At 46.2% G+C, this 14,209-nt stretch overlaps 1 protein-coding gene across 1 annotated transcript; it reads left to right on the top strand.

Annotated features, from left to right (window-relative positions):
* Positions 1-7,018: 7,018 nt before the first annotated feature.
* LOC113882830 (serpin B4-like) lies at positions 7,019-12,947 on the top strand. Its single transcript, XM_027525967.1, has 7 exons — positions 7,019-7,198; positions 7,784-7,840; positions 9,116-9,244; positions 9,558-9,675; positions 10,861-11,003; positions 11,294-11,449; positions 12,117-12,947. Exons 1-7 carry the CDS (start codon positions 7,034-7,036, stop codon positions 12,522-12,524), a joined length of 1,176 nt encoding a protein of 391 aa, XP_027381768.1. The 5' UTR covers positions 7,019-7,033; the 3' UTR covers positions 12,525-12,947.
* Positions 12,948-14,209: the final 1,262 nt, after the last annotated feature.

Genomic DNA, 14,209 nt, shown 5'->3' with positions numbered 1-14,209 from the left:
TCTCATCAGGAAGATCTGAGGGAGGTGACAAGCTCACTGTTCTTTTGTGACATGTGGGCAGGTTGGGAAACCTGCCCCTGTGAACGCAGGAGATTCTCAGGTAGCTAAGTCTGGAGACAGAACACAGGCCCTTGAGCTGTTGCAGCTTCGTACAGTAATAATGCCTCCATAGGCACCTGGAAGCTTGCTCCAAGGTGTGCGCTGGGGCAGCCTTCCAGCCTCACGCAGGGGCTGGAACCTCAGCTGTGACGGTCCAGGACCCCGGTCCGCCGCCGGGGCTCAGTCTCTCTGCCTCCCTCTGCACCGCCCTCCCTTCCACCTCTCTCTCTCTCCCCCTCTTTTCCTCTCCCTGCCTCCCTACACGTTCTCTCTCTCTGTCTCTCTCTCTCACCAAACACGCACAGCATCTAAACAAGGGAGCTGGGTCAGCAGGGCTCCACCATTAAATACACCTCGGCTTTGGAGCTAAGCCTCCAGGAAGGCCTCAGGAAAAGCCCCTGCCGGGGCAGCCAGTTTCCCGCGCTGCCCTCCCATCTCCACCCTTGAAACGAGGACTTCACCTCCTGGGGCTCTGAACTGCTGCCACGCTTAGTGGCCCTGAAACCAGGAACAAGCCAGAGCGCATCTCTCCTCACCCTTCTGGGTTCTGGGGAGGAGAAGCACCGCCGGAGCCACGACAGAGCCGCCCACACCCGCAGGCCGGCCCTGCGAGGCCCTGACCGCCTCCTGCGCGCCGCCCCCCGGCGCCGCGTCCGCTCCAACGCCGCCGCCGGCCCCGCTGCTCCAGGGCCTCGTGTCCTGAGCTCTCAGTGTCCGCGCTGTGCAGGCTTGCTCAGGACCGCATGGATACAGATAAATGTCTCGTGGTCACGGAGAAATACTGCCATGGCTTCTCTCCAGACTCTTACGAGTGTTTAGTTTGGCTGATAGGATCGCTGGTGGTACCGCACTGAAGAGACCTTCCTCTGCCCCCCACACCCCCCCAATTTATTTCTAATCACAGAGTGTGACCTTATGTGTAAATAGATCATAGACATAGCTAGTTAACATAAGATCGTACTGACTCAAGCTGGGTCCTCATCCAGTGACTGGACCCTTATATGAAGAGAAGAGACACAGGGAAGACGGTCATGTCGAGACAGAGGCACAGGCCCGGAAACTCGAGGAACCACCAGGGAGTAGAAAAGGTAAAGAGATTTCTCCCCGAGAGCCTCGTGAGGAAGTGTGGTCCTGAGAACACACTGATTTTAGACCTCAAGCCTCCAGAAGTGGGAGAGAATGAATACGGTGGTTTGAAACCTCAGTGTGGGCCGCTCACGACAGAGGTCCTAGGAACCTAACACAGTGCCTGGAGAGCAGAGAAGTGCCCTCTCACGCTCCCGTGCCTAAACTGTTAAGTTACGGTAGTTTACTAGAGCAAAAACTCAACCATTTCAGCAATCAAAAATACATTCAAAGAAGGACATGAGCCCCATCAAAACAACATTGTACATCAACATTCAATGCAATGCCCTGAATTTCAGGAGCACATCTTCTACTTGAAGTATAGGGAATTAGGATGCTTTGTCAGGTGGTCATCAGATGCAGGGAGGAAATCCCTGGAAGGAGTTAGAGCCAGGCGTTCCTTGAGCAATAATAGACATTTACTGGAGTCTATGGAGTTGACGTTTTCTTGCTTGGATCACTGAGAAACTGAAGGTGCTGATGACAGCTGTCCCTGGCAGTCCTGGTGAGATATGTGCTAAAGCCAGAGTCACGTCCAGGAACACAGAGGCTGGTTGCAGAAGTCATGGGGTGGGGAAGGATGGTGCTATCATGGTCTCAGAGTTTGTCTCAGAGGATGAGGCTTAGGAAGTCAGTGGCCACCAAATGTAAAGGAGCTTTGGCAAACCTCCCTTGTCATTAAGTCCCTGCTTCTAGCACTGTGGTAGAGACCCTTCACTAAGCTCAGTACTAAGTCATAGAACATAATTAAGAACGCAATGAATGGAGAGTGAATCATTAAGAAATTATAAAAATAGATAATCAAACACATTATGTGATCACCCCTACATTCACACGGAATCAAGAAGCCTTCTTTCAAATGTAAGAGACCAAGAGTCACTGATTCCTAGTTCATGCACAAAGAATAGTCTCTCTCTTCCTGCATTCTACCAAAAAATTAAGAGACCCATAAAAGCGAATCCTGGAGGCAGTGCGATCTTTCTGATATGATAAGAAGTTATAGAATAAAATTTTGACTAAGGACTTACTCAGTCCTTCCTTAATATATAATTTTAATCAATTCAAGGGGCTTCCCAGTTGGCACTGGTGGTAAAGAACCAGGTTGCCAACACGGGAGACATAAGAGACCCAGGTTCAATCCCTGGATTGGGAAGATCCCCTGGAGGAGGGCATGGCAACCCACTCCAGTATTCTTGCCTGGAGACTCTCCATGGACAGAGGAGCCTGGTGGGCTACAGCCCAGAGGGTCACAAAGAGTGGGAAACGACTGAAGTGACTTAGCAAACACACACGAAATCAATTGGAATGTTAAATGTCAATCAAAAACTGCTGAAAGGAAGGGCTGTAGAAATGGTTCTAGAGACAGGAGATGTGAGAGAGGGTTGGATGGTGCTAAGCACAGAGTAGGATGACTGTCCCGAGTGGAACTGGAGGCATGGGAATGGGGAGACGGGTGGTGAGAATGAACTGTCTCAGTCTGCCATGACACACCTACAGACAAGACCATTCCCCAACTAAGGGACATTAAGGTAAATCTGATTCATCCTGTTCAGATGCTATTTACATTGTGCGGATCTGTATCTATATGGGAATATTAAAACAGTAATTGATCATATATGAAACGAGTCGCCAGTCCAGGTTCGATGCACGATACTGGATGCTTGGGGCTGGTGCACTGGGACGGCCCAGAGGGATGGTATGGGGAGGGAGGAGGGTTCAGGATGGGGAACACATGTATACCTGTGGCAGATTCATTTTGATATATGGCAAAACCAATACAATATTGTAAAGTTAAATAAAACAAAATTTAAAAAAATAAATAAATAAAACAGTAATTGGCAGATATCCTGTTATTGAAAGCTTGAAGGGTTTTCTCAAGTAACCAGTTTACCTGCAGATGGGTATGACCACGTGCGTAATAAGAAGGAAGAGATAAAATGCCCCCTAGGATGTGCACCTCAGCAAAGCTGGTGAACCTTCACGCCCTTCACAAGGACGGAAGAAAACAGGAGGAGAGCAGAGGAGCTATTTTGAAGCAACCTACACAGGTATTAGAAATATGTGGGATGGTTCCTGGACATGTCATTTCCTCTTCAGTTTTATTGGATTCCGGGATTCATGATGCCAATGATGTTGGTATATTTAGAAAATACCCAAAGGCAGGTGGCAAGTACTGACTTGCAGAATCGTCTGAGAAGTGCTGAGTGTCCTGTGACACTGTGTGACATCGTGGTGTCTTCACCTTGTCTAATACATGCCAGGAGGACTTTTGAAAAGGAGGGAGAGAAGGATGCGATATGGATTCTTATTTGAACTAACCAAAGTTCCCTCTAAATTCAAGCAAAATCCTTTGCTTTGCATACATGCTCAGTCGTGTCCCACTCTTTGCCACCCTATGGACTGACTGTTGCCCGACAGACTCCTCTGTCCATGGGATTTCCCAGGCAAGAATACTGGAGTGGGTTGCCATTTCCTCCTCCAGAACAAAATCTTGATCTTCATCAGTTAGTTGCTCTTCCTCAAAGCCAGCCTCTGTACCACCAACCTCGGTAACTTACTCACAGGAGGAATCAGCTCAGTCAGTGGTTCCCTTGAGTCCTCGACTCCTGCTCTGTGCCCTGGGCTTCCTCCAGGCCCAGCCGGGGCTCCTTACTTCTGTCTCTGGGCTCAGAGCCCTTTCTCTTTGAACCCAAAGATGTTCACCCTGCTCTGGCCCGGGGGCTTCCCTGCTCTCTGACAGCGCCCGTGACCCAGCCATGACTGGGAGCTCTTATTCCTCATGTTTGTTGTTTTCCATCCTGGATCTTTTCTCCTGCTTATTTCCTTCTTCTTTAGACTCAGCTCTGCCATTAGACTCCAGCAGACTCCATCCTCGCTCAGCCCACCCAGTCTCAGCTCTGGGGTCTTTGACCTCCAGTGTCATTCGGGGGTCAGGACACATAACCAGGAGGAGCCCTAAGAGCAGCAGGGCTGAGCTCAGGAATCATCTTTCCGGTTTAGGCACACAGGTCTCCCCTTCCTCCAGCTCGTGTCTCCATCCCTGTGCTTCTGGGACTCTGAGGTGGGTGAGGCTTCCTGTGAGTGGGCGCTGTGCTGGGACTGCAGCCTTGGACCAAGCGCAGTACTGAGTGCTGGGGTGAGGAGAGGATTGGAGCCCACACACACGTGCTTTCTCCTAACCTGCTGGAAGTAAAGTGGTGCAGCTGCTGGGGAAGGCAGTCTGGTAGTTCTTCTAAATCAATCAGAGAATGAAATTCAACCAATCAATCGATCAAGTGTAAACTTGCTGTTGACCCACAGATTTCATTCTTAAGAATATGCCCAAGAAATTAAAACATACGTCCACACTGAAACTGCTATTTTACACAACCCTAAAAGAGTATCTGAAACCCTGCCTTCCTCCCTAATGACTGTGGCGTCCTTGGAGGAGAAATTAGGGACCCATTCCCACCCCTTTATATTTTGTGGGAGAACATGATCTCTACTGAGAGGGCAGAAGACGCAGCTTCTTTTCATCTAAACACAAGGAGATTTGTCAGTAAAGGCCCGGAGTCTGTCTACACCTCCCTGTGGGGAGTGGATACACACGCAGCCTCCTGGAACCAGCTACCTGCCTGGAGAGCTCACCTGGGCAATTCACCACTTGAGCGTCTGTTCAGTCACTCTTTAGCTCAATTCTGTTATCTGTGAAATGGGGAAAACAAACTCACCAACCTAAACATGGTACTAAAGAGGAAAATGGGTGAATAGAAAACCCCAGTGTTTTGTATTAAAACAGCAGTGTTTAATATTATTCTATTACAGGAACACCAGATGCTTGAAGAGATGAGACTCCAGTGGTGAGACTCAGCCATGCCATTCAAAGAACACATTTTTTCCTCTTTTTTTCTTAGAGACATTTGACTCTGTTGTTCTGGTCATGAATCAGAAGTGGGTGTGCTGCAGATCAGGATGATGGAGAAATGTTGTAGTTCGGGAGCTCAAGCTATTTACTTTTCTGAGAAATCTTCGTAAAAAGCATTAGAAAACTGCCCTTAAAATGGGTCCTGTTTGTATCCGTTGTTCTTCTCAGTGAGAGCAAGTGAGTTTGCTGGAAAATGAGCTGCCCTCTGACCTTAGCAACCAGGGCACAGCTGGGATTAACCACGAGGACAATGGGGTCACCGGGAGGACCGCGCCAGGGTCCAGCCTCGAGGGGAGGCAGATCATGCCTGGTCTCCACCTACAGCTGACACAGTTTGCCAATCTCTCTTCAGCGGAGACATTGAGCTATTTTCCCAGGTATACAAAATATTTTTAAAGAAACAGCCTTTTCAGAACTTAAAAAATGTCAGCGTTTCAATAGTTTGAGTTAGAAGTGGTCTTAAACACAAGTCAACATGTATTAACAAGAGAAGAAAGATTTTTAAGGGTTATTTCTGGCTGGGCCTAGTTCCTCAGGGTACGTGAAGAAGCTGCCACATAAGTGTACTGTCACAGGTGCCAGAAAGGCATGTACATGCGTTTCCCATGAGCATGGATGGTAGGGCACAATTTCTTCTGCAGAAGGAAAGGACCTACAGCAGTTGGTCAATAATCTTGTCTTGACTCATAAAGACTTCTTCCTCATGAAGTTGAAGGTAAGTGGTGAAGAAATCAGAAGTTGATCTTGAAATACCAGCTGCCTTGGGGCACGGGCAGCGGCTGGTAGAGGTATATATTCAGGGCTGAGCGCGCCCGGCACACAGGCTTGCAGGCTGCCTGCCCACCTCTGCTTCCTCCAGGAACACAGGTAAGTGCTTCCAGCAGCTCTGCGCTAACTCAGGAGTCCTTTCTGAAAATAATAATGAATGTGATGTTTTATCGTGCGTGTGTTAAATATTTCATTTGGTATGATGGTATTTTACGTATTCTGCCACAGAAGAACTTTTTCTCCTGATTTAGTCCATAGGTAATTTACTTATTTCTAAAAGAAAACCCACGTTCCCTCGGGAGCACGTGTATCAGGGGTAGGCTGTCCAGCATCCACAGATCCTTCAAGTAAGGCACGGAGGTACCTGATGGGAGATGGCTGGATGTTACCACATCCGTTTTGCCTTTGAATCTGTTATAAATTCACTTGGAAAGACCTGGAGGCTGGGGAAAATTGAAAGGAAAAAGGAAAGGGGGCAGCATGGATGGGATGGTTATACAGCATCACGGACTCAATGAATAGGAATGTGGACAAACTCTGGGAGGTAGTGGAGGACAGAGGAGCTTGTCCATGGAGTGCACAGAGTTGGACACGACTTAGCAACTGAACAACAACAACACAACCTCTGTTATAAAGCACTTTTACCCACTCTTGTGCAGTCCGTAAGGAAGAAACAGTAAAGATACTCTATTACTTTTTCGAAAACCGTTCTTTAAGTATTAATTTCAATAGTCGTCTAATTATGAGATGGATACAGGTACATCTCTCAATTATGAAATGTATAACATCAAGTTTCTATTATATTTAAGAAACGTTTTCTATAAATAAGGCTTCCCAGGTGGCACTAGTGGTAAAGAACAAATCTACCAGTCCAGGAGCTGTAAGCGATGTGGGTTCAGTCCCTGAGTGGGGAAGATCCCCTGGAGGAAGGCATAGCAACCCACTCCGGTATTCCTAATTTCAAGCCTTCTAATTACTAAATGTATACAAAGGAAAAATCTTCGTCGCCAGAAATCCACAACCCACACATAAGGCATTTCTTTTAGAAATTCTCATTACAGACTACCTTCCTTCCCTAGAGTGATGATAAAATGCATCTGATGCTCTTCCAGGACTTCCAGACCACATCCGGCCACCATGAGTTCCCTCAGTGATGCAATCATCCACCTTGCAATTGATCTGTTCCACCAGATCAGAAAATCAGAGAAGGAAAACATCTTCCTGTCGCCTTTCAGTATCTCGTCAGCCTTAGCTATGACTTACTTAGGGGCCCGAGAAAACACCGCATCACAGATGCAGAAGGTAGGTGGCAGCTGCCTTTCCATCACAGGTTTGCATGGGGTGTCTGCTGGCTGCTGTGCAGATGACCACAGGTCTGCTGTCCCCGGGTCCCACGGGAAGCTCAAGCAGCCCCACGACTGGGTGGGCACAGAGTTATGGGGGCAGGGCTCCCCACCTGCCTCCTGTGCCTGGACTTCCTCTGGGGGCTGGGATGAACCCCTACAACTGCCCAACAACCAGAGGTGAGGCTTTAATGGAAGACTTCAGTAGAAGTGAGGCCCTGACTTAAGTCCACGGGAGATATCTTTACATGTTTCCTCAACGATGAATGAAAAACGAGACACAGTTCTTTACAGTGGACAGCGCTCAAGCAGCTTTGTGTTTCCCACACACAGACTGTGTTTTTTAAGAAGCAAGTGTTTGCACTGAATATTCTTTCTTCTTTTCTTTGTTCCTTATGCTTTGGGGGTTTTTTGTTTGGTTTGGTACTTGGTTTGCATTTTCTTTCCTTTCTTCTTCCTGACTTTTTTCTTTCTTTTTGGTCGACTGTGATGCACACAGATATATCAGGTGACCCTTCTTTGCCCCACTATCTGTCTCCTCCAGGTCCTTCACTTCAATAAAATCGCAGAGAACACAAGAGGAGGAGCCGCAAAAGAGCACGTGAGTCACAGGGCACAGGATTTAGAGGATCACGTATCCACGAGGGTCATAGTTTAAACTGGGAATTTCAGACCAAGTGGGGAAAGTCCACTTTTAGGGACATCTTAAGTGAAACCCAGCGGACAGAGTTGTAGCTCATTTCACGTTACATATATGTGCTTCACGGCTTTGTTATCCTGAGAGGAGAGTAGCATGTGCTTCACGGGAAGGGCTCGGAAACCCAAAGGGGCTTCAGATTGCGCTCTGTTGTTCAGGAATGACAAATGTGGACAATACAACTGCTCTGAGCCACAGTGACTTCATCCCAGTTTACTGGGGATGATAAAATGTCTGCTGCGATACATGCAAATCCATGTGAAACAGAATAGCAGGGCCAGGAAAATGAAAACTCTGATGTATAGTACGTATTTTATTATGGTTATTATAGCAAAATAATAACTATACTATTTATAACATGTTTCTAACATTGCATAGTATGAACTCATAATATTAATATTATTATTGGATAATGTTAAATCATGATGGTAGTTCATATTATGAAGACCAATAGGTAGGCATCAAAATATATTATGGAAAGTGATTAACTGAGAGCTATTGTTTATAGGCTCGTCCAAAACTCTCAGGTAGGAAGGTTAAGGTTCTGGATTGAGACAAGCCTGGGTTGAAAACCTGGCTCTGTCTCCTTGGAGAAGCTACTTAGCCCTCTGCCCTCTCTTGTCATCATGTGAATCCAGCCAGACTTAGAGATGCTGGTGTACAGCTGCTGGCAGAGTCCCAGACACACACTGCTCCCACACCGAGAAGTGCGGCCATCAGAACGAAGAGCCGTAGGGCAGAGTCAACAGGTCTTAGAAGACAATCCCACCAGGAGTATAACAGGGCTTCACGTCATAACCTAGGACGATACACAGATTTCACTTTCTCACACAGCTGATGACTGTCAGAGACGCACTATGGTCTGGCCCTCAAGAAGCCTAACTTTAGCTGAGGAGGTGACCCTAAGCATTGCAGACGGCTAAGACAATGCCTGGAGGAACGGCGCTGCGTGGTAGTTCAAAGGAGAAAAGAGGGATGTCTGAGCAGGAGAAAGAATTGCCTAGGAGACCGGCTGTAAGGATTAGGAAGGCTATACCGGTAAAACACACCAATTAGGGGAAATAACCACAACCATCATCCCTGGGGATACCGCCCTCTAGACAGGGATCCACAGACCCCTGGGGGTGTGCTGTTTACATTGACAGAGAATCCAATGAGCTCACTTTTTGACATTTGAAGGTTGAAAAGCCAGGAAATGTTCATCATCACTTTCAAAAGCTTCTGACAGAATTAAAGAAATCCACTGATGCCTATGAGCTGAGTGTCGCCAACAGGCTCTACGGAGAAAAGGAGTTTCGGTTTCTCCAGGTGAGTTTCCTGGTCTGTCACGCCTTTGGTCTGCATCCCTGGTCCTCGGGCCCCATCTCCTAATGGGGGGAGGGTGCAGAGGAGCCTGGGGACCCACACGGGGGCATTACTCCCAGGGGCGCCGGGCTTCCCGACCACAACCGCACCCGCTGGAGTGTCCAGAGGCTGATAGCACACCAGTGAGGGGAGGCTAGGGATTGGCTTGTGAACTCTGCTTGGTCAGGATTTAACACATTTAATTTAATTTGGGAATACCTACATAGTTACTGATAAATTACTTTTCATTCCTGCTTTCTTCCTGCTCATGTCATAGGAATACCTGGATAATGTTAAGAAATTTTATCTAGCCAGTGTGGAATCTGCTGATTTTAAAAATGCTGCAGAGGAAAGTCGAAAGATGATTAATTCCTGGGTGGAGAGCCAAACCAATGGTAGGTTATGAGAGAGTCACTCATTACAAACCACGGCTGAGTCCCCGCTGTGTGTGAACACGGTGCTGGACCCTGACCGGGCTGTCAGGAGCGCGGTGAGATGAGACTGCAGAGGGTGGGGAGGCCCTGCAGGGGGTGGACGGTCCACGTCATGCAGAGAGAAACGGGCGGGGGTGCTCCCAGGACCAGTCCCCTGCAGGCACAGCTGGGTCTGGATTACAGTGTCATGTGGATCCCAAGTCTCTGCTCAGACTTCAGGTTGATTCATAAGTTGTTTCTAAATTAAAGGCGTAAATTCCGGGTTATAATCCCTAAGAGAAAATATGAAGAGTCCACTTTTGCTTTCTTAACTGGGAAACAAGCCGCTCTCCGTTACACCATCCTTCTTGCAGAAATGACCACCTGCAGGAGAAGGGTCCTGGCCCACGTCCCCCTCCCACTGGATTGTCACAGTGTCCACCCCACCCAGGGAGGGGCTGGACAACGTCTCCATCCCATGAACCGTATCCTACCTCCCTTCCGAAACATAGGCTTAACCTACAGCAACTCAATGTGCAGAATGAAGAAGAAGACAGGGAATGGAAACAAGAGACAAAGCTACTGAGGGAACAGGAAGGGAGGAAAGGGAAGAAGAAAACTGACCAGTAAAGGTCAGCTGAAATCAGTTCTTCAGAATTGATGACCTGTTCATCAGTTCTGATGAGCATCATATTGTCAGAATTGATGATCCAGAATTCTTGGGTCAGGAAGACCCCTGAAGGAGAGCACAGCATCCCACTCCAGTATTCTTGCCTAGAGAGTCCCATGGACAGAGGAGCCTGGTGGGCTGCAGTCCGTGGGCTCACAGACTGAAGAGGCTTAGCACAGCATGGCATCTTAAGTATCATAGAAATATCATGGCATCTTAAATATCAGAAATCAGTTCATCAGGATTCCTTGTGAAATGACTGATGTCCCCACACACACAGACTGAACACCTTCCCAGTCAGGAGCAGGGGCGTCTGCATGAGGGCGACTCTATCAGGCTGGGGCCGTGAGCAAAGCCTCACCTGGTGAACCGCTGGGCATGGAGTCCCTCACGGGCTGACGTGTCAATATTTAATCATCACTTGTAACTTCCAACGCATCTGACAGATAAACCACTTGTGCCTTTCATGACAGACCTTTGATTTTCTGTCTTTGCAGGAAAAATCAAGGACCTATTTCCCAAAGACTCTCTCGACAGCTCTACTGCTCTGGTTCTGGTGAACGCCGTCTACTTCAAAGGGCAGTGGAACCAGAAATTTAAGGAAGAACATACTGCAGAGGAAAAGTTTTGGCTGAACAAGGTATTGTCTGTAATGTACGTGTATAACAAAGTGTAGCTACATGCACTGTGAAATTTAAATGCATGGTAATTAATATATAACTCGTATAGAAGATAGAATTTGTCAAGGCTTATTTTCTTGTCCTTTTTTTAAGCTTTATTAACCTGGGATTCCTTGAAGAAACTCTTATCTCTAAGACACAAATTTCCCAGATCATCTCTTAGGAGGCTGAGTTTGGTGTCTCAATAATACTATCTTTTTTTCTGGACTACTGCTCACTTGGCATTCTTTTGCACATGAATTTATTGCAGGATACAAGCAAACCTGTGCAGATGATGAAACAAACCAATAGTTTCAAGTTTGTGTCGCTGGAGGACGTGCAAGCCAAGATCCTGGAAATCCCGTACAAAGGCGAAGAGCTAAGCATGATGGTGCTGCTGCCCAATGAAGTAGACGGTCTGCAGAAGGTAAAACCTGGTATTCACTGTCTCCTTGCCATTGCTCACATTTCCAGTGATTCAGTGCTTGTGTGGGCTGCTCATAGATTGGTGGTACTGCCTGGCAGCATAGAACAAAAAAAATAATAATAATAATAACATCAATATCTTAAACATCAGTGGCTCAATGGTAAAGAATCCGCCTGCAGTGTGTGAGCCACAGGAGACATGGGTTCAATCCCTGGGTCAGGAAGATCCCCTGGAAGAGGAAATGACAACCCACTCCAGTACTTCTGCCTGGGAAATCATGGACAGAGAAGCCTGGAGGGATGCAGACCATGGGGTCACAAAGAGTCAGACATGACCTTCACATGAAACACATGTTGTTTCATTTCTGTGTGCATGTTTATATAACACACATCTACACATGTGTATAGACATTTCTACATACGTGTATATAGTGTGTACATACATACATAGAAAGAGCAAAGTTATAAATGTATAAAAACATTTATTTAATCATATGATATATATTCAGGACTGTTATTGTTTCCTCCTCAGAGAAAATGTAATAAACTGAATCTCCTGTATTCATGTTTATTGTTAAAATAAAGGTTTCCCAGACATTTCAATCCAAGGTTAGGTGGGCTCCATGACCATGAGAATCCTGACAGTTGTTCCTTTTCCACTGTTACAGCTTGAAGACCAGCTCACTGCTGAGAAGTTAATAGCGTGGACGAGCCCACAGAATATGTGGAAGCAACAAGTGGACTTATACCTGCCTCGGTTTAAAGTGGAAGAGAGCTACGACCTCGTGCCCACACTGAAAGCCCTGGGGATGGTGGACGCCTTCATTTTCAGGGTCGCCAACTTCTCGGGCATGAACGGGAGCCGTGATCTGGCGGTATCAAAGGTCTTCCACAAGTCCTTTGTGGAGGTGACCGAGGAGGGCACGGAGGCCGCAGCTGCTACCGGTGTGGGTGTTGCTGTCCTCACATCATTGCCGATTCGTGAGAGTTTCCGCTGCGATCACCCTTTCCTGTTCCTCATCAAGCACATCAAGACCAACAGCATCCTCTTCGGTGGCCGAGTCTCTTCCCCTTAGACGTCCTTGGGCAGCGGCCATACTCGGGGACATTCAGAGAGCTGTTCCCGGAGCTTGAATGCTGGTGCAACAGGTTCCCTTGGATTTATTTTCCTTTCCAAACTTATAGTCACCACTCACAATGTATTGGATAAAATATTGTTTGTCTGTCTCTCTCTCTCTACAAACACATGTAACCTACTCTATTCCACATGAAAACGCCTCCTTGGACAAAGTGTTCACTATATTTTAAAAAGTTATTTCCATACTCTATCTTCTACTAAGTTTGAAATATCATAGCTCCTATTTCAAAAGTTATTTTTACTTTTCAAACCTAAACATTCATATTTACTTGAGTTCAGGTGGTATGTGGGACCCTTACATGTCTAAATTTTTTAATTTTCTGAAATGCATTATCAATAAAACCATGGCTTGTTCATGTCATTTGTTGCTCATCCTTTTTTTTTCCAACAAACTGCAAGTGACCCCCACACATGGAAAAGATCATATAGAAAGATATTATCCTACATAGAAATCAAAATAGTGCAGCATGATGAGGTTAAAAAGGCAGACTGCTGTCAGAACATGGAAGGCTCTGTAACCCATGTAAGAGCCTAGATATAAGCATCTAGAACTCAGACTTGGGATGTGAACTGAGTCTCTAAGTAGGTAAGACAGATGATACATATGTTAGAGCTACCGAGAGAAATATGGTGATTGTAGCTGAAGGCAGAGATGGGATAAGATTGGGAGACCATCCAGTGAGAAGAAGGGCTGACACATGACCCTGAATTCCACCAACCCATAAAGCAAAGAACTGACAAATTTTATATTCCAAAACATAACTTTTCTCAGGGCAAGAAGAATCATTTGGAGGTGATATGTTTATTACAAAGATTGGCATGACGGTTTCACAGATATATACTCACCTCAAAACTCATGACGTTCATACATTAAATACATACAGCTCTTTATACATCATTCATACATGAAGAAAGTTATTTTTGAACACAAAGTAATAAAAATCAATGTGTGACTTTAAACATAAAGATAACAGATGCTTAATAAAGAATATACTGCATATACACCACAGGACAGGCTTCCCTGGTGGTGTAGTGATAAGGAATCTGACTGCCAAGCAGGAGACCTGGGTTCAAAAAAGAGCTGGATATGATGTAGTGACTAAACAACACAACACCAGACACCACAGGACACCAACTTGGGATTGCCCATGGGATTGCACAAAGCTAAAATTAAAAGACTGGTCAAACCCTGTGTGGAGAAAACGTGGATCAACCGGAACTCTCCCACACCACTGGTAGGGATACAAAAGCTGCAACCACTCAGGAAAACAGTCTTGCAATTTTATTTTTTCCATCTTTATTAAAATATTATTGGCCCATACCATGGAGTAAGTTGAAGGTGAACATGCGGTACACTCATTTTCTACATACAAATCTGATACCCTCATTTTCTACAAAGTGACCACCAGCACAGCTTGCACTAACACTGCTCTCTCAGGGAAGAGGAATCATTTGGAGGTGATATGTTTATTACACAGATTGGCATGATGGTTTCACAGATATATACTCACCTCAAAACTCCTGACGTTCATACATAAAATACGTACAGCTCTTCATCCACCATTCATCATTCATCACTCATACATCATTCACACTCTCTCATCACAGTATTGTCATTTCTTT

Source organism: Bos indicus x Bos taurus, chromosome 24, assembly GCF_003369695.1.
Source record: "Bos indicus x Bos taurus breed Angus x Brahman F1 hybrid chromosome 24, Bos_hybrid_MaternalHap_v2.0, whole genome shotgun sequence".
Taxonomy (NCBI): domain Eukaryota; kingdom Metazoa; phylum Chordata; class Mammalia; order Artiodactyla; family Bovidae; genus Bos; species Bos indicus x Bos taurus.
Note: the sequence above shows the minus strand (reverse complement) of the source record. Positions and strands in the feature narration are given on the sequence as shown.